We start from the raw sequence: 22041 nt of genomic DNA on the forward strand, positions 1-22041 counted from the left end.
TATTTTGAAAAACAGCATATTTTTCAAAATTTAAATTTTTAAAAATTTTACTTTGAAACCAAATTTTTTCAAAAATAAACACTTTGAATCGATGAAACTTACAGATCATATAAACACAATATAAGTAAAATAATTTATGGAGCGGCAACGATTAATTTCATTTAAGTTGCTAATTAGGGGGTGGTCTTCCCGATTTTTTTTTTGCAAAAACAAAAGAGACCAACTCTATTTTGAGCGTAACTTGCTTAAATTTAATGCTAGAAACTTTTCGTAAAAACAGAAATAAAGCTTTTTTTAAACACTTTAAAAAAGTTAAAATGAGTTTTCCCCAAAAAGTGCTTAATTTTTTGGATATTTCACGTCGAAATATTCTATTTGAAATTTGGTGAATATGAATCTATATTTCATTGGCTATAACTCTGGTTCTACGAGATCCAGAGACCTAACGCGTACACCATTTTTTTTTTACTTTTTTATAGGCTATATTTTTACTAAGAACGGTTTTTTCCACAAAATACTTACTTTTTGAGTTATTTGCGAAAAACCGTCTAAAAATGTGGTTATTTTGTTGAAAAATGAACATATTCACTCGCAAATAACTCGAAAAGTGTTGACTTGGCGAAAAAGCTCTATAGAACAAAAGTTACTTAAAATTAGTCAGTTTACCCATTTCCGGAGTTGTTTTGGACATATATTTTTTCACCCCCAAGAGGGGGTGAAAGTCACCCCCAGGGCAAAAGCACACGTCGGCACAATATCACTTTTTTTCTTTGACATGTAAGCTATGCGTCCAAATTTCATGTCAATCCAAGCGGTTCTTTAAAATTTAGAGCAAAAACCGTGAAAGAATGGACTATGCTAAGTGTATCTACAGTCCATACAATATAGATACCGTTGCACGTTATTCTCGTCATAGCATGTGATGTCACATGATAGCAACACGAAATATTTATGTCGTAGGTGTGTTCCTGTTTAGAATCGTTTAGCTGCGTACACTGTAATTAGCTGCGTACAGCCACTAGACATATTTTATTATACGGGGTGTTTCATTGAGAAACGGAAATACTTTAATGGTGAATAGAGGTCACCGAGGCCGTACTAGATATACTAAATTTTTTGCCCTACCGACTTTTATATCCGAGTTACAGGGTGTTTTATCGGTTTTGCTCATTTCTTTCCTAAGCCATAACTTTTAAGAACCGCCCTGTATATTTTTTTAATATTTGGTACACATATGTCTCATTCAAAACCCAAACGAGCGACATACTAATCACAAGAAAAATCCAGGTCCGGATTAACAAAAAATTATAAAGTAATTGTGACCTTAAAACAACACCCTGTATATTGAAATTTTAAAAATCTGTTTGCATATTTGAAGAGAGCACAAAAAAGTGAGTCTAATGGTTTGCTTCGATTTTTCGACCAGACAATTTTTTTACTTTAATTTTGAAATTATATTGAATTATTTAAGAACTCAACATTAAAAAGCAGGTATTATTAACTTTTAATCATAAATTATTAAAGTTATTGAATAAATACTCATTTTAAAATAAATCAATACTTATTTACCACATTGGAAAGACCCAATTATTAATCACAAGAAAAATTCAGGTCCGGATTAACAAAAAACCATAAAGTAATTGCGACTTTGAAACAACGCCCTGTATATTGTAATTTTCAAAATGTGTTTGCACAATTGAAAAGACCACCAAAAGCCAAGTTTATCGGTTGACTTTGATTTTTTGTGCAAAAATTTATTAACTTTAATTTTGAAATGAAATATATTCAAATTTTTAGGAACCCTGAAATTAATAAGCAGGTTTTTAAAGCATTTCTAATAATAAATCATTCAAGTTAATGAATAAATACTAATTTTAAACATAATCAGTTATTATTTACTGCGTTAGAAGGACTTACTAATCACAAGAAAAATCCAGGTCCGTATTAACAACAAAATACAAAGTAATTGTGACCTTGAAAAAACACCCTGTATATTGAAATTTTTAAAATACATTTGCACACCTGAAGATAACACGAAAAACTAAGTTTAACCTTCCGATGACCAACCTTTTTTTGTTACACGGATGACCAAGGGGGGTAAAAAAGGACCCCAGGTCAAAAATGACAATTAACAAAAAAATTAAGTTTTTTTATGGCATGGACTTTACGTCATTCAGCCAGTCACATGAGTATTAGTGTCATGTGTAGTGTGTATGTTGAGTAAGTGTCTTGTTACTTTGCAAAGTCGACGTCATTAGCGTAAAACTACTTGGAATTACACATAATCGATGGTATTTTAGTAAACATCAACTTCAGAATATATTGTTTATTCGTAAAATATAGGGAATTTTTTTATTTCAAAATAAATGAGGATATCTAGAATGATATTAAAGTCAAATAAAAAAATAATGAAAATAGGAAATGGTTGAATGCTCGAATATATGAATTTTAAAAGTCAAAAGGCAGATATCGAGCACTGAATTTATTAAATCTTGCCCAAGTATACTTTCGCTATCTAGAGCATCCTCAGGGGCATCTGAAATAAGTAAAGAAAACGCCATTGTAGAAGAGGAAAAAGTTAGACACTTCGACAAAAAATCGAAGGTGATGTGATAAAAAGTACAAAAACGTTTCTAGACTTACTTACTAATAATTTGTTGGCAAACTTAAATTAACATCTAACTAAACACTGAACAAGGGACAAAACAGATAAATTAAAGTGCCAGTAGGTACTACATTTTGCAATATGGAGGCAGAATGAAGTAATGGAGTATTACTTTTCTTGACGGAAATGACAGCCATCACTGGATCAAATGACAGCCAAAGGAGCCCGTAGCACCCCCTCCTGACCACAGTACTAATTTGCTTATAAGCCAAAAAATTGTTTATAACTTTAAAACATTGCTGAGGCTGCTTAAATAATCCGATTTCAATTCTGTAAAGTGCATTAGATAGGTGGAGTGCTTCTTTATATGTAAAAAATTGACAAATCTTTGTATGTTCTAGTTTTTGTTGTGCAAGATTTTAAAAAATTTTAATTTTTAAAAAAAGTTTAGATTGCAAAATTATTATTCAAAATGTAGTAGGTCAATTTTAATGAAATTTGGTGTACGGTTTTATAACATTACAAAAATTTTCTAAGCGAATTAGGAAGGTTCCAAGTGTAACCTAAGTGATGGAAAATCATTGAATAAGGACAGGCTTGTTTTGCCACCTTATTTTATATTTATTGCTATTTTGAAGCAAGGGTGATAAATTAGGACATTTTTAACCAATCGCATCTGATAGAAAATTTAATTATCTTTGTTTTATTCCTTTACGACTTTGTTCTAAAATGAATAGTTTTAAAGTTATAAGCAAAAAAAGTAGAAAAAAACGAAATTTTTTGAAATTTTTAATATTTTATTTTTTTTTATTAATGTTCCGGGCATATTTGAGAAGGAGCATAAATCAATTATTATTAACGAAGTTATTACCTAACTTTATCCGCAAAAATCCGAATGCCACCTCTCACATCTACCTAAAAACAGATCCTTACTGGTCTATCAATAATTATGTGATATGACGATTCTAAATTCAAATTAAAGCAGCTATGCTTCTTTGGTTCATCATGCTCATCTCTACATCTTCTATTTTGGTTGATCATATCGACCTTCGACAGTAATCCATAAATATTATATTATACTATAGTTTATTTTTTAACCAAGAGGAGTAAACCACAAAGACATATTCACACCCGAGAAAGGCACTACAAACAAAAGTCAACAAATACATCTTCTTTTTTGGTTGATCATGTCGGTCTTCAACGGTAATTCATAAATCCTTACCTTATACGAATAAGTCGCTAAAGACTTCTAAAAACAACTGTTTTTTATATAAAAGCAGACTGTAAATCTAAATATTAAAGGGATAACGCATAAAACACAGAAAATCGCTGATATAACTTAATTAACCTATAAAATGACAGAAGTGTCAAAATTTCATAAATGTCATTAGTGTCAAAATTACAAACAATGGTGTAAACATGCCTGGGGTTGAACCAATTACAAACAAGCATTACGGTACAGTAAATTTGAATTACTCCTCCTGGTTTAAAAACAAACCATAATACCAATAAAGAGGTCTGAAAACAACTGTTTTTTATATAATAGAATAATAAAGTTCTACAAATTAAAGGAATAACGCAAAAAGCACAAAAATCACTGATATAACTTAATTAACCTATGAAATGCCAGTTCTGTCAGAATTTCATAAATGTCATTAGTATCAAAAATTTCATAAGCGTGGAGTAAATTTGCTTGAGGTTGGACCAATTACAAACAAGCATTACGGAGCAGTAAGTTTGAATTACTCCTCTTGGTTTAAAAATAGACCATAGCCCAAAACACGTAGTGATGTCATATGGTTAATGTTTACATTCTGCACCAACAAAGTAAACAAAATTAAATATAATTTTAAATTAGACATTAAAAATGTCAATAGAAAATACAGTTATGTGATGTCACAAGTGTTTTTGGTCCTTTGAGCTATTCATAGAAAACTTGTACTTTTACAAAATGGTTTTATTTTCCATAGTAAACCTTATTTCCTTTCCTTCAAAAACTGTATCAAACTAAAAACTCAACAAACTGGTATATATTATTATAATGACATATAGGTCTGGATCCCGCGTATGAAAAAAAGTTGATTAATAAAAAGCTGAAAATTTGTTAATAGCTTAAGGGTGTCTAGTCGGACAAACTTTGATATATGGGAACACTGGAACAGGGGAAGTTTTAATTGTGGAACAGGTTAAAAATTTGGAACAGTCAAACCATGAAAACGGCACATGTATTTTGTCTGACAGAACAGACTTAGGGCCGGTTGTTCGAATGCTAATCAACAATGATCATTATTAAATATTTAATTACTGTCACCAAAACTGTCAATGTCAACTTTGTTTGGGTTGCTGAAAACATAATTAATTACAATTATGAGATTTATTATTAATTATGTTAATAATTATTGTTATATTAATTGATTATAGTCTCAGAATTGTAATTAATTATAACAATTGACATTGACAGTAATTAATTATTTGATAATGATCATTGTTGATTAGCGTTCGAACAACCGGCCCTTAAACTCTCTGAACACAGATTAAACTCTCATGCAAAAATCAGACTGCTTTTTATCATCAAATGGGCGTTTTAAGAGTGGAACATGTAAAATATGTCAAATGACAGGAATTATAACAGGTGATAAATAGCAGTCTGATTTTTGCATGAGAGTTTAATCTCTGTTTGGAGAGACACCCTTAAGCTATTAACAAATTTTCAGCTTGCTATTAATCAACTTTTTTTTCAAACTATGTGACGTCACAGGGCGTCTGAACTATTTTAAATCACAGATTTTAAATTTGGATCTCTAAATTATTATGAGTTTTTGAAGTGTGAAATTTTGTAAATCTCATTTTTAAACAAAACTGAACATTATTATGTAATAAAAAAATGTGCAAGTTTCCGATTCAAAATTTTTTTGTAATTGGGCAACCATGTATTGGGATCGTGCAAGGTCGGCAAAGCGACACCTGGTTTCTACGCTCAGCAACATTTTTCGCACTTTTAATTATATTCGCCAATTATATTAGTCCTGGTTACTGGATAACTGTCAAGGCCATAGTCCAAAAAAATAATAAGAGAAAATAAGATTCAGGTTATGTTATTAAAAAGTAAACAATTGACCATTCCAGGTCACGTGACTTTCGACACCATTGCCGAGGGGCAAAAATTGTGTCTTTGATGTTATTTTTGCTATTTTCTCGTTTTATTATAAAAAATCTGTAGTTTTAACTACAAAAATTTCAAATATTGGATATAGGACACCCTCGTAGGGGATGCAAAAACCCCGTATAATCAGAAAATCAGTTTTCTTGGCCCATATCGTCGTTCTGTTTACAGTGTATTGTGATTATAGTGATTTAAAACATTTCAGTTTTTAAATTTATTGTTAATAAACGGGGCAAGCCCATTGACAACAAAATATTATATACAATTAAGCAACATTTATAAACATTAGAAACATATACTAAATAAAATACAAAATCATAAAATAAATATGTATATAGAATTACAATTAAATTTAACGCTTCACAGATTGTTTAAAGGCACTTAAGGACAAGTTAAAAAAATCTGTCTCATGAGGCAACCGATTAGCATGAACAAGAAGTCTGACCAGACCTATATTCACAGAATAATTAGTTCGACGAAAAGGAATATGAAACAGTGTATTCTCACGAAGGACACGGGAAGGAATGTGGAAACAAACGAATTGAAGCAGTTCAGGTGAATGTATCATTCTGTTAACCAATTTAAAAATGAAGATGAGATCAAAATTAACTCGTCTAGTAGACAGAGGATCAAGTTCTAAGTATCTCTTCATATTAGAATATAAATAAGGTCTGTGTAATTTAAAGGCACAGTGCATAAAGAACCGTCTTTGCACTCTCTCCAACTTTTGAACAGAGGATTGGACAAAGGGAGACCAGATTATAGTGGAATTCTCAGTCTAAAATTCTCAGCGAAGAAATGTTATGAAAATCTCTTGTATGCCTCTTAATAATCCCTAGCTGCCTAAGAGCCTTATTACAAATAAAGTCAATATGCAAATTAAAGGATAAGTCTCTCTGAAAAATGACACCAAGATCCTTGACGCTAGTGACTCTCTCAATTAAAAAACCATCCAACTTGTAATCAAAATCTACCATTTCCACTGATCAATGAAACTGGATAACCTGACACTCTTCACGATTAATGACTAATCCGTTATTATCACACCAATTCACAAATAAGTCGAGAGATTTCTGTAGCCTAGGCTACATGAGCTACTGTAGCGTATAAATGCGGCTGGTATTTTAAAAAAACTTACTTTATCTCTTTTACTTTTACTGGAACACTTTCAAACTGAACAAAACGCTGGTATTTTAATCATATTCTTAAATTAAACAATGGTTTTCTACACTTAACCTAGTTTGTTTACAATATATTTTGCCTATCAGTCGCTGTCAAATGACGTCACCCTGGAATGGTCTATTGTATGTAGTAAATAAAATTAGTTATTAAAATGCAGTACTGCAAGCAAAATGCAATTAATTAAATTTGCCTTTATATAATAATTGCATATCATATATCAATACTGAGGAGCAATATATAATTTTTCTTCTTCAATGACGGTAGGTATGAAATATAAGTCAATTTGACAATTTCAATTGACAATATGAATTATTTAAGAAAGTTGTAATATTTCTCCGCTATTCACGCATGATCGATTCTTGTATCCCCTCCACGTACTTGCACACCACAAATACTGTATTGACTGTATGTTCCTATACCAATGCACTGCTAAAACATCTATGTACCCAACAGTCTCCAAACGGCTACAAAAAATTCCAACAGAAGGCGAATTCTATAATTTTCGTTATTATCGCGAAAGCTAAGCTAAACGATAGCGAAGTTGATTTATGTTCATATTCTATAAGGTTAGTTTTCGCTTTCGCTTCGTTATCATAGCGGCATACGATAATATACGAGTTTAAACGACGTATGAATAAATAATTACGGCAACATTGCAAATATACGTGCAGGGAGTAAAAAAAAGAAGAAATAAAGAAAGAAGAAGTGTAACTAGCAGTTACATGCTTAGACAAGGAAAGAGAGAGGACGAGTAATCCTTGACCAAAAGTGAAGCCAAACTGACACCAGAGATTTTGATCATCGACGTATCTTTGGGGTATTGTTATGCATTGAGTATTTAAAATAAAAACATGAAATGTATTTAAAATGAAGAATTTGTGTACGGTAAATGTTTTATTAAGTTGCTCATATTACGTACATATGTTTCAATATAAACATATGCTTTTATTACGAATTTTAGATGATGATTTACTTTATTTTTTATGAAATTTTAACCTTCAACGAACACCCACCACTGGCAACCCATTGTTATTTTTGACGTGACCGCCATGTTTCTGGTGACAAACAAACCAAAAACTGGCTTCACTTTTGGAACGTGTGTTTTAAATGAGTGTTACCCGTCCTCTCTTTTTTCCTTGTCTAAGGTTACATGACGTATTTATATAACCTTATTGGCTTATAATCACAAGTTTGATTGAATTATTTCCTTGAATAACTATATTTTTATTATATTTTAATAAAAATGTTGCCAGTGCAATTTGTTCTATATTATGGAAAACTCGCGAAGAAACCATCTACGGTTAACGCGTGAGGAAAGCCGGTTCCTTCGAGAGAGAAGTGACCCATTTGGTGTAACAGATATAAGGTTTATTGATATTTTTCGCTTAAGCAAAGAACTAGTTCGATTCCTTTTTGATGAGCTACAGGAACTTACGGAAGATATGGTGTAAGAGCATCACGAATTCATTATCAACAAAAAACACAGAATTCTTGTGGAATCAACAACGAACAACCCGCTTAGCGCTTGCGCTTGTGTACCACGTGAAAATGATCGACCAATCACTATCAAAAGCGAAACGAAACGCAAGCCAAAAGTTATCGCTTTCGCTTTGTAATCGGCTTCGTGATCTGCTTCTCCGGTTCTTCCCGAATTAGCTTACAGAATAGCAAACCGTCGGATAACGAACGTAATTGTTTCGCGTTGATCTTATAGAATCGATCGGCAGATCTTTTAGCAGCGCATTGGCATAGGGACTTAGATCAGTCAGATCACTTAGTAACAAGAAAAGGATATTTGTAAAAAGTGGCACTTAGATCTATAGTCATTTCAAGTCTTTAAATATTCTAATCTACTGAGATTTCCATTGAATTACAAATGAGGCCACGAGAGCCAGAGTGGCCTAACTGATAAGAACATTACCAGAGAACAATAACCACAGAGAAACGACACGTCTTTGATCTTTGGTGGCTAAGCCGCCAACGACACTTAAAGCAACCAGACCGACCATCGAAGTAATAGTCAGTGGGCATATCACACAATATAAATTCGTAAATAAAATTAAGCACTTATGTTGACTTTCAATAAATTAATATAGAATATTGCACCGAGAAAAAAGTTGCGTACAGGGCCGGCTTTTGTTGGCATTCTTTATAATATGTAATGGAATTATTTTTGATTTACAAAAGGTTGCAAATATATCGCACAATGCAAAGTAATGATGAAAATCATATTGATTGGAACCATAAATAAAAATACCTTTTTGTTTATCCTGATTTTGGCATTGAAAGACCAATAATAAAATATACCTATTTATTACGGTAGGTGAGGCTTTCACTGATTGTTTTTGGCTTGGGCTGATACAAGATATAATTTGTTCGTCGAGGTATTTCCTAATAAATTATATTTTTTAATATAGGTTATCGAAAGATAACACAGCCATTGTAACGGCTACAGAAATGTCACAAACTCTGAAAGTTCCAATTCTCTTTGGGTGACAAATGTTCGTTATCGATAACAAGAAACTTTATGTTGAAATCGAATGTCAATATTGTTCTTGTCTTGGAAACCTATCAAAAGTACAGTTTTCCTTTAAAGTCGAATATTGGAGCAAACGAATAAATACCCAAGAAGTACTGTAAGAGTATATTTCTACAAATATAAATATGTAACAATCTAAAAAATAATCAAAAAAGTATTATATGAATCGTTACAATTACACCGATTTGTAACATTACATACACTATACATTCAGTATCATTGTAAATCCAGGATGTCCACCGCTATAAAATGGCGGACTACATATTTTTTCACAACTACTTCAACATGGGTATCAAATGAAAGGGTTTGACAATTAATAAAGAGTTCATTATAGAAAATCCAAAATGGCCGCCAAAAAATGGTGGGTTACATATTATTTAATTTCACAACTACTTCAATATGGGTATCAAATGAAAGGGCTTGACTACTAATAAAGAGTTCATTATAGAAAATCCAAAATGGCCGCCAAAAAATGGTGGGTTAGATATTTAATTTCACAACTACCTCAATATGGATATCAAATGAAGGGGCTTGATTAGTAGAAAAGAGTTCATTATAGAAAATCCAAAATAGCTGCCAACAGAATAGTGGATTACATATTTTCGTTGGCATACTGTTATACCCCCATCTACTGTTTTTTTTATTTTTATTGACTTCTAAAAGGCATTTGATCGTAGTAAATATTTTATATTGATCGATGTTTTAAGAATCATTGGCAAGATTTTCCCAATTATCGCCCCAATTATGTCTCCAACAATTTTTAGTTTGAATAGTATTTTGATTTTGTTTGCGTCGTGTAAATCAGAAATTGTCGTGTATAGAACTCTTTATATATTTTTATTTCGTAAAAATAGGATATCTTGGAATGAGATGACACCCGGACAGCATCTGTTTTGACCTGGTTGGCCCTTCGGAGACTTGCGTCTGTTATGAAAAATACATAGGTACACTGACACCAAGTTAATTATTTTTATTTTGAAATAGGTATCCTTTGGTTGGCAGAGCGAAGTTTAGTTTTTTTATGCATTACGTAGGGGTAATGTATACAAGGAAATGAATCACTTTCTTCATGATTTATTATCAATAATATTTAATCAAGTCAAATTAAGACTATTAGATACCTAATAACTAATATGTAAAAATTACAAAGCAATAACAATTACCTGTTATTATTCTTAGGAAATCTAAATAAACTTATTTCTCTTCCTGTCGCAGAGGAACATCCGTGAACCACACACGAGTAACCAGACATTTTAACTATTATAATTATTATATAAATGCTCAAACTTGTTAAGTCAAGTATTTACCATACACGCCTACGGACTATCGTAAAACAACCAGAGTGGCAGAATTAGCTGGAATTAGCATGTGTTGGGAACACTTAAAGCCACCAGGTTCGCGCATGCGTCTTCAAAAACGGTACACGTTTTGAGTACGGTCGTGTCATTTCTCTGTGGTTATTGTTCTCTGACATTACTTTACATAATCAAAGAAAATGATGAGAAGCTATCAATGTCCAATTGCTTTAGTAATTGTATGTTGACCAATAGTGATTCTTGGTCAACATACAAATACTATAGTTTGTTTTTTAACCAAGAGGAGTGATTCAAATTTACCGCGCCGTAATGCTCGTTTCTAATTGGTCCAAATGCAGGCAAGTTTACTCCACTGTTATTAAATTTTGACACTAATGACATTTATGAAATTTTGGCACTTCTGTCATTTTATAGGTTAATTAAGTCTGTGGGCGATTTTTTGTGTTTTCTGCATTATTCCTTTAATTTTTAGATTTTTAGTCTGCTTTTATATAAAAACAGTTCTTTTTAGAACTCTTTAGCGATGTGTTAGTATAATATAATATGTATGGATTATCATCGAAAGCTGATATGATCAACGAAAAAAGAAGTAGAATTTGGTGACTTGTCTAGTAACTTTCTTGGGTGTGAATCTGTCTTTTTAGTTTACTCCTCTTGGTTAAAAAATCAACTATAACTCAATCGAACATAGGGCTTTTCATTCGCAGTCATTTGTATGGAGCTTCTGTCATATTTCATATAATCATAATCCATGTATATTAATATTATACACAAATTATACAACATATGACAGAAGCTCGAAACAAATGACAAAGCCCTATTGATAGCTTCTGATATTGTCCTTTTCATGAGCATTTTTCAGTGGGTAACAAATGATAGGAAAAAGGGTAAGTCCCTGATAATACACATTTATGACATTAAGGCCCGGTACTTTATGTCTCCGTTAACAGCCGGTTAGTTAACCGGGGTTTAATCGGGACAGATATATATGCATAACATAGACATAAACGCAATTATACTTATTATTATATTCATAAATAATTATAATAATAATTATAATTGCTTTTATTACAACGCAAGAGGCCCTATGAGGTACTTTTCTGTCCCGATTAAACCCCGGTTAGCTAACCGAGGTTTAACCGGGACATAAAGTACCGGCCCTTAACATGACATTTTAGATAAATCTGACAGTTGTCACATTTTATTTTCAATTTGGAATAAAAACAAATCAAATGTGTTTCTTGCATTTATAAAATGGTATTTTCTTTGAATTGTATAGTCTTATAAATTATACAGATTATATTTGTAATATTATTATCTAATTAAAAAAAAATATTTTTTTTATTATGGCGCCATCTATCGACAACTAGAATAAATGTTATAAATGTCACTGACGAAATGTAATCACTGAGGTGCCTTTTTTCTGTCACATACAATTTAATGCCTTAAGGCTGTATGACACTATACATTTTCTTGTATCATTTCTAATATCGTTTCTGATATGTCAAAAAAATGCATAGTGTCATACACAGATACAAGAAACGATATCAGAAACGATACAAGAATTTGAGTCAGACACAGATTCTTGTACAAGAACTGCGCCAATTTCTGCGCAAAGAGCAAAAACGTAAAACCTGCTGGCAAAACATCTAAAATGTCATAATTACTTACTCATAATGGCGGCTGAAATGAAAATGGGATCATGTATTGATGAGTTTATTTGTGTTTTTGTAGGTATTATTTATAAATCTTATATTGATACTTAATATACCGTTTGGTATGGACTACTGTTCTACTAATAACCATACCTATATTTAGCTCCTAGTAAAGTTCAAACTATAAATTTAGGTTTCATGGTGCATAATTTTTTACAAAATACAATAGCTCCTAATTTGGATCAAATTGAAGATAATTCTAATGCAAATATTTTAGCACCAATTCAAAACAAAATAAAAACACAAATAATCAGTACCGGCGCTAGGGTACACGGTGCCCGCCTGCAAAACTAGCATAGGCGCCCTTTGATTTTCTTTTAATTAGTATTTTGTATAGTACCAGCCATAAAAAGGTCATTTTGGCGCCCTCCAAGTGGGGGCGCCCGCCTGCGCTGCATCCCTTGCAGGCCCGTTATCGCCGGCCCTGCAAATAATCAACCTCAAACAGTCAACATAAAATTCTGGTTAACATTAAAATGTTAATTAAAAGTTTATAAATTTTTATTTATTTATTTATTTACGGGATTACCCCCATTACAACACATACAGTATAAAATCAATCTCTGTAATATCTACTAAACTAGAGTAAAATAAATCTTAATTACATACTTATTAAACAAAAACGAAATATTAATAGTTATCCATTACACATATTACATCTATTACACAAATCAGTTCAAATAAACAAAAAGTACCTGTCAAGCTCTTTTAATCCGATTCTTAAAACCAGCCAAGGAGACACCAAACATTTCTAAGTTATTCTCGTTTATAATTTTTAGTGTCCGCTCAATGGGCGAATGCATACCATAGTTTGTCCGATGAAAAGGTATATAAAACAAATCAACATGTCTGAGACTTCTGGAGGGAACATATAAATTAATAGATTGGAGAAGTTCAGAACAACAAATTAAACCATTTATTAATTTAAACACAAATACCAAATCAGAGTTATCTCGTCGACTTTTTAATAAATTCATGTTGAGTGTTTTTAAAATATAGGTATAATCATGATTAGTAATGCGTATGTTTAATTTGTATGCACAATATCTCAAAAATTTATTCTGCAATCTCTCCAACGTAGTAGAATGAGCTTGGTATTGTGGAGACCATACAATAGATGCATATTCCACTTTAGATACAACCAAAGCATAATATACCGTTCTTAAAGCCCCTACAGATAGTCTCAGACAGTTGCGAATGATAAAGCCCAAACTATTTATATGTTGCACAAAACGCAACTGCTCATCAAATGTGACTCCTAAGTCTTTTATTGATTATAAATTTTATAAAATCCTTAAAATCAGCTGTAGATGCAGTACTACCATAACGTGACACGGGGTGACAAACAAAATATCGACCAATCACGTGCCGAATTTCATACAATTTTCGATACAAGAACTTGCATAGTGTCATACAGGGCACAAATGTACATACAAGAAATGATACAAGAAAATGTATACAAGAAACAATATCAGAAACGATATTAGAAATGATACAAGAAAATGCATAGTGTCATACAGCCTTTAGAAATAGGGTTACCATAATTTCTTAAGGCCAAATCCGGACGGGGGTAGTCCAAGGGGTTGTAGAAAATGTAAAATGTGAATTTGACTGTGCTGCTACCTTTACATTGTACATATGCGAAATGCATATGGCACAATTAAAAGTACAGCTGTTTCGCTACAATATGCAACTAACATCGAAAATCTCTGCCAGTTTAAAATGCATATTCACCTATGTTTTAACATACTTTAGACCTAAAATGAAATTTTCCACCGTTGGGCCAAGTGTTTTCCATTTTTTTTAGTAAAGAAAAAAATCCGGACATGTCTTTCAAATCCGGACTGTCCAGACGTATGGTAACCCTAATTAGAAAGAAATCGAAGAACTGTGAGGCACTGAAAGATGATCATGAGAAAAAGAATATTATTTTGAGTTTCTATATTGAATTATCTTTGATTATTAATTTGTAAAGTAACATTCTTATCAGTTAGGTCATTCTGGTTCTCATGGCCTCAAATTATCTTGTGCCTATTTATACATACTTAACTACTTGTATTAAGTTATATTATACCTTTTTCAGTTTGTTGGTTTTCTTCAAACGGGTTTAGTTTATTTCTCTCTTGGTGTATTTCATTTGTAGGAATTTCCTTTAAGTCTAAATAATCACATGTGCAATGTGTACTTTTGCTATTTGATTCTTCCTTAATTTCACATTTAAAGACATCTAGATCTAGAAGAGCATCATCATTATCTAAGTCGTTAGACTCTATTTCTATTTTACACGTCTCCTCATTAAATTCTTGTTTTACTTCCATTTTATTATTAAATTAAACTTGATTTCAATACAAACAGCAACAATCCAACAATCAACAATGAAAAATGAAACAATAACAATATGCGTCATGCGCATGCGCATCACTCTATGTCATGCGTTTGGCCACATGGGCGGTTTTTTACGGCCGCCGTAAGAGCAGTAAAAATCAGCGCGAAAATGGGTCCCACATGAGAATAATAGTATAGTAGATGGCCAGACTGTTGCTGCGCGATATTTTACTGCTCAGAGGGGGAAGGGGAAACCTCCCACATCACTGGGCCAAACGCATGTCATAATAAACACTCATAAATTCTAGGCAGGCAGGCGCAGGTCCAGTGACGAGCCGTTAAATACCGCTATGAATTCCACGATTTTATTGGTTAGAACTACCCACGTGATATCTGTGTTCGTATTGGTCAGAGAATTAAGCAATAAAGACAAATGACAATCAGCTGTTAGACATCATTATGTGATGGAATTTTTATTTTGATGTAAATAAATATTATTACTGATAATTTGTATAAGCAAAATTATTGTACTGCACCTACAGTGACTCACAGCTTCAATTCTGAAATGATACAGTCGTTACTCAATAAAACTAGCTTGTGTCAGTGACCCAATATAAGAAAAAAAAATTACATACTGACAGTAAGTTACTAACTAAAGTCCTCTAAAATAGCAAAGCTATGTTTTGGGTTTCAAATATACCATACTTAAATAACAATAGTTCTTTAATTATTTTGTGTACGATTTTGATATCAGCTAAAATGATGTAAACTTTTAAAGGAGAATATTAATAAAGAAAACAAAACTCCTTGTTGCTTATTTCTTTGGCTGATAAAAGATTTATTTCTTGCAGTTCAGCTATGTAGGTAGATTATTCTTTTGTAATATCCGTTTAATTGTTTTAGGGTTACCTATTTTTCCAAACTGTGTTTCCACCTCATCTCTCAATTTTGGTGCACTTTTTTGGGATTATTTGCTATTTCTCTGACAATACATCTTAGCTATTAGGACTTTGCAGACGACTGCTCTGAAAAGTTCATTTGATGTTCATCCGTACCATTCTCTCAAGTTGCGCAGCCAAGATATTCTGCATCTCCCTATGCTTCCTTTTCCTTGAATCTTTCCCTGCATAATGAGTTGGAGCAAGTTGTTTTGGCCCATACATGGCAACATTTTTCATACGAATTTCTAGTTACATACAATCTATCTTTTTATGTCATAAGGCCAAACCCAGTTATACCAGGAAATTGGCTCAGGCCATAGCATTATTCTCTACATATAAAAACTTAGGAAAGTGTGTCCTTTTAGGTGACACAATAGATCGAACACAACGAGCCATGTGTATCTTTTTTAGTACACAGTGTTGAGGACAGTGTATATCTAAAAGGATACACTGGCGCTGAGGGTGTTAATTATTGCATATTTGAAACCCAAAACATAGCTTATGCTATTTTAGAAGACTCATCATACTAACTTACCTACCTTCAGTATGTAAGTTTTTTCTAATAAATATTGAGCGACTGACACAAGCTAGCTTTATTGAGTAGTGACTGCATCATTTAAGCTGTGAGCCCCTGTATATGTTTATCAGTCATGGCCTAGCTACACGTTAAAATTGTTTCGTTATCCTTTCCTGCGTTGCTTTCTTCAGCATGCACACTGATTTTTGTACAGCAGCTTTTGTAGCCAATAGTTACTCTTGTTTGTTTTCTAGATTTTTCCTAATCAGGACTTGATTTCTTTTTGGTTTGTTACTAACTCCCTTCTACAATAGAGAGTTTGGGGCTTATTATTCGCTAAAGTGTTGGAATGCTTGTGGGTTTTGATATATGTACCTACTACCACAACTCTCAATACAAACTTTGATCAAACTGATAGTGTGACGACTAGATTTTTATAATTTGAACAAACTGCAGTTGTGACGTCACTTCCTGAGTTTGCTCAAACTGTTTGATCAAATTATTTGATAGTGAAACCACGACTTTAAGGATTTAAGTAACATCAATTTAATTTGCAATAAAAAAGATCATGAAGATTTGACGATGCTTGTAAATACATACACCCGATTTAGATAATTTAAGTGACAGCAATGTTTAGATTGTTTTGTCAAATATACACATGCAACAAAAAATTTAATAAAAATTTGCATAAAAAAATTGAAGTGTTTTAAAGGTTTCAATATGTAAAAACATTGAACCACAGAAACGGTTTTTCTCCACAAAGGAACAAAAATCTTAGCAACATATTAATAAGTGATACGTTTAAAAATCCAAATGTAAATGAAATTTCAGACTTTTTAAAAGGACACTAGACACAACATGCCCTATACTTCACAAAATGCCGAAGAAAATCATAATTATTATATAATATAACATATAATTTCCCCTAAATTACTTTTCCCCATATCCAGTACCTATATTAACTTTTATGTAAATTATCTCTTTTTAATTTTCATGCATTTATAATTTAATTTATAAGATATATTCTAGTACTGCCGTGTTTGTATTGAACAACTGAAATAAATTAAAAGAATATTATAACTATACAATAATTGTTTATATTTTTTATGAGATAAAAAGAAATATTTTATGAGACTAGGTAGAGTCTAGAAAGAAGACTAGTAGAAACGAATAAATAGTGTTTTTTAATCAATACCGTTTTTCAATATACATATTGATTTTCTACCACACTTTTATTTCTATCATAAAAATTGTCAAAGATAAACAAGAAATTAATATTTATCCATCATCCTCAGTCAGCTGACTTGTTTTCTTGAAACGACACTTTGCATACAATATTGGTATTTAAATATCCCGCTCTGTCATTCTTAATCATTTGACCAATACGAACACATATATCACGTGAGTAGTTCTAACCAATGAAATCTTGGAATTCATAGCGGTATTTAACGCTTCGTGGTCCAGTGATGTGGGAGAGAGATGTCCCTCCCACATCACTGCGCAGGTCTCATTCCAACTGACGCATGACGCATATAGGGCTTTTCATTCACAGCTCTTTTTTCCTTGTCTAAGATTCACAGTCATTGGTCGCGTTCACCAGAATAATCCGAGTGCAATCCGATTAATTTGCGCTGAAACGCTGACAGTTTTTTTACTAGTGAACGACTGACGTTTGACATTCGATTGAGAGTGTTCTGTGTTCCATTTGTTTATGTTTTTATTCTTTGTTTATATAATTTATAACCTAGACAGTTTTGTTTTTAAATAAAACTGAAACTGTCTAAACTAAAATGGATAATATTCTTGAAGAACTTTTGTTTGGGGACGAAATTAGCAAATGCCGTTATACATTTAGCAGATGTACCTACCTCAAATTATTCCAGAAGGATGAGATGAAATTAAATATATATAAACCATAATTCAATATCCAATTTAGAGAACATTTTCATATGTCCAGAACTACTTTCCAGGTAAAATTGTATAACAAATTAATAACATCATGTATATTATATTGTTATATTTCCAGGAACTATTTAATTGTATTGGTCATATCCACCAATTTGAAAACAGAATAATTCTATTGGAAAAAATTAATGTTTATGATGTCGATGCTAAGTAAACCAGAGAATTTGTTGCTGGGGATACGTTTGGTTTGCCAAAGAGCTCTGGACATAAGATTTTTACCCAAATAATATAGAATTACAAAAAATTGGAAATAACTAATCTTGAATATCAATGTGTATATTGAGTTTAATTTTATTGTAAATATTCTATAATATAATTTTATTGTAAATATTGTATTAACACATTTGTGGACACATCTTCATATGCAGACAGTAATTTCCTTTTGTAAGTACATGCATATTAGTCGTATCTGCGAATGGGTTAATTGTAAATCGTAATCAATAAAAATTTTTTGTGAATCAATAAAAAACTGGTTTGTTTGAAAATAAATGTAGTACAAATGTGGTCATAATATTTATTTTCATGCTTAGATAAAAACTAAATGTATTGTAACACAACCTTTCATATATCTTCCTCCTCCAGTGTTAAGCAGAATTTGTTAACAAGAATTGTCCCTCCATTCTTTTTTTAATAAGAGGAATTTCTTCCTTAGCGTTCCTAGTATTTGGTTGTGGCTCTAAAATTGCATTTGTTTCACTGAGAGCATCTAAAAGGTCTCTCAATCCTTATTTCGTTTGACATAGCCATACTCGTAGAAATAATTCTATCTGTATTGATGGTATTATCAGAGAACAACGAACACATGGTGGTCTTCAGAGTGCTCCCAACCAACAGTACCTTATGCTGCTGCGTTTTCTTTTACTGTTTTAACCCTTATCCGGGCAAGTGGGGCTCAATAGGCCCGAAATGCCATGTCTTTTATATGGAAGTAAAATGTCTTGCCCGGATAAGTATTAAAGTGAGCTTTCTCGTTTCAGAATTTTTTATCGAATACAGCTTCAAGATAACGTAACCATGCAAAATAATTATTTTTTCCCTTTATAGGATGCCAGCAACAACTTTGTAATGTAAGATTGCTTGGAAATGTGCTTCTGTATGAGCATCATAAAGGGATGTCTACTGCATTCCCAGTTTATCTCAAGAGTTAGTTGGTTGTGATCAAAGAATCGTATTAAAAAATAGATATATCTCCCTCTAGTTCTTTTTTCATAGTACTTATATTAAATTTGGATTATGCCTAATTCCATGAAATGACAACAAATAATATGATTGTAAATAGTTTTGAAAAAGCTGTTTAAACTGTATAATTAAATTTTTTTTAAAACGTCTACTTTTAAAAATTTCGTACCTAGGCCTGGATCCCGCATACCAAAAAAAAGTTGATTAATAGCAAGCTCAAATTTGTTAATAGCTTAACGGTGTCTAGTTGGACACACTTTGATGTATAGAAACACTGGAACAGGGGAAGCCTTAATTGTGGAACGTGCCATCCTGACAAGTTTATGATTGTGAAAACTAGCAGGTTGTTTTTAAGTTTATTCAATAGCAAACTTTGTATATTATAATATATGAAAAAATTTTTGTCCGAAAAATATGTTGGGCAGTTGGCTGAAAGACTTTGGTCGATGGCCTTTTGGTACATTGTATCAATAAAGTATGTCTCTCTCTATGTTGGGCATTTTAATAATTCCGACACGTAGAACATGTCAGAGGATAGGAATTATATTGGTGATAAATAGCAGTCTAATTTTGCATGCTAATGAAAGAGTAGCAAATCAATTGGAAGTTCTGTCCGACACAACACATGAGACGTTTTTGTAGTCTGACGTTCGAAACCTGTAACCTGTTCAACAATTAAAACTTCCCGTTCCAGTGTTTGTTTTAAATTAAAACATCAAAGTTTGTCCGACTAGACACCGTTAAGCTAATAACAAATTTTCAGCTTGCTATTAATAAACTTTCTTTTGGTATGCAGGATCCAGGCCTATTAACTATTTAACTCGAGCAGATTCCATTTTACCAGCGAATATAAATCTCATTCAAAATTCGGCATATCTAGATACTTAACTTAATGAAATCTTACCAGAATAATAAACGTTTACTACAAGAACAAGAAAATTTTGATAATAAATTAAAGATTCGGTCAGCTGTAGAAAGGTTTGAACTAATAAAATGCAAATTTAGAGGATTAAAATTTGATACAGAAAATATTCGATTAACGAACATTGTGTTTTACACAATTTTATAATATAGAAGGTAATGATGTTCTGGATAAATGCAATATTGAGTAGTTATGCTAAATAAAGAAATTAATAATATAACGGTGGGTGAAGAAGAATAAAAAATTGGAAATATTATTGAAAATAACTAATATTGAGTATTATTGTATAGGTACCTACCTACCTATATTAAATTTAATTTTATTGTAGGTAAATATTAATTACAAATACCTAGTTGGTATGCAATCAATACCAATTTTTATAAGATTTGTGAATCAATCAAAAACTGGATTGTTGGAAAATAAATGAGGTAGGTACCTACTATACAGATATTGTGTTAATATTTCTAGTACTATATAAATAAAAAAACAAATATTTCTAACTTAATTTAGATAATAACTATATATAGGATACATATTAATAATACTAAAATAAGAACTACAAATATTTACAATAAATTACATACAATAATTATTGTATTTATATTCAATTTTAATTAAATTATCCATTTTACTTTGAACTTAATTTTAAAGTTGGCGGGATTCAGCTATCACAGCACAATAACAAATTTAAGGCTGAATAAGATGGCGAGCGCTTCCAATCCGATTAATTCAGCGCACCGTTCACTAGTAAAAGAGCTTCCAATCCGATTGCAATCCGATTCCAAGCTCTCTGTTTGATGAACGCAACCATTGGGTGCGTTCACCAGACCAGTGCGCTACGTCAGCGCTCTGAAACTGTTTAAGATTTTTCGGGTGAACGTCACGTCAATTTAGGCTAAACTGCAACGTATTGACGAAGCGGTCGCCATTTTATTGAACGTAGTATTTGTATCGCTTCAATATTGAACGTGTTTAAGAAATATATAGTAATGGCGCGATTATTTGAAAATATTTATTTTACAATGGTTTTAATTATAAAGTAATTGAAACTTAGGAGATACATAATTGTATATGCTCACGAAATTGTAAATTTGTGTATTAATGAACAATATTTTCAACATAGTTCATATTTACGTCATAATTATTATTTATTTATGGTGGTTCATCCAATGGTTCTGCTCTGCCAAGTCCAGCACAGCCAGCAGCACCAAAAATTATTTCTTGTTCATTTCATTCTCAAACATCAATAAAGGTAGTATATTATCCATTTTTGAATTAAATTTGTTTAAGATACGTCCAATTTATCGTTGAACGATAAGTATAATAAATCAACAAAAACAACGAATCTCGTTTTAGGTTAGGTTCATACATAGAACAGGTGGGAACACAAAAAAACCAACTATGAAAGTGTCAAACGGAAAAATACCATTCACCAGACTAAACGTAGTTTTACAGCGCTGCAACATAGCTGTTTAGTTGAAACTTAAACCGATTATTTCTGGTGAACGCAGCCTGTGTTTCGAGCTTCTGTCATATGTCACATAATATTAGGTCTGTTCCTTTGTTTTAAGTGTAACACTAGTTCTTGAAAAGTGTAAGAAAAGTGTAAAAGTGTTACACTTTCTTGTTTCTTTGTTTTTCTAGTGTTTACACTTTTTTTCACGATACACTC

The 22041-nt window shown here is 31.9% G+C and overlaps 1 protein-coding gene and 1 long non-coding RNA gene across 7 annotated transcripts in view; one reads left to right on the forward strand and one right to left on the reverse strand.

Moving 5' to 3' along the window:
* LOC126887531 (zinc finger protein 845-like) overlaps window positions 1–17885 on the reverse strand; it is a 45946-nt gene extending 28061 nt beyond the window's left edge. For all 6 annotated transcript variants that reach the window (XR_007699101.1, XR_007699102.1, XM_050655172.1 and 3 more), the window contains exon 1: window positions 14595–17885. Coding sequence is in view for 4 of the 6 variants with exons in the window: in XM_050655172.1 (XP_050511129.1) it covers window positions 14595–14838 (244 nt within the window). In the remaining 2 variants the exon portion in view is untranslated. The remainder of the gene's footprint in view (window positions 1–14594) is intronic.
* Window positions 17886–18772, forward strand: LOC126887539 (uncharacterized). The gene is made up of 2 exons (XR_007699105.1): window positions 17886–18273; window positions 18330–18772. It is a non-coding gene; the product is annotated as an uncharacterized LOC126887539 (long non-coding RNA).
* Window positions 18773–22041: the final 3269 nt, after the last annotated feature.

The sequence above is a fragment of the Diabrotica virgifera genome, chromosome 6 (assembly GCF_917563875.1).
Source record: "Diabrotica virgifera virgifera chromosome 6, PGI_DIABVI_V3a".
NCBI classification, from domain to species: Eukaryota; Metazoa; Arthropoda; class Insecta; order Coleoptera; family Chrysomelidae; genus Diabrotica; species Diabrotica virgifera.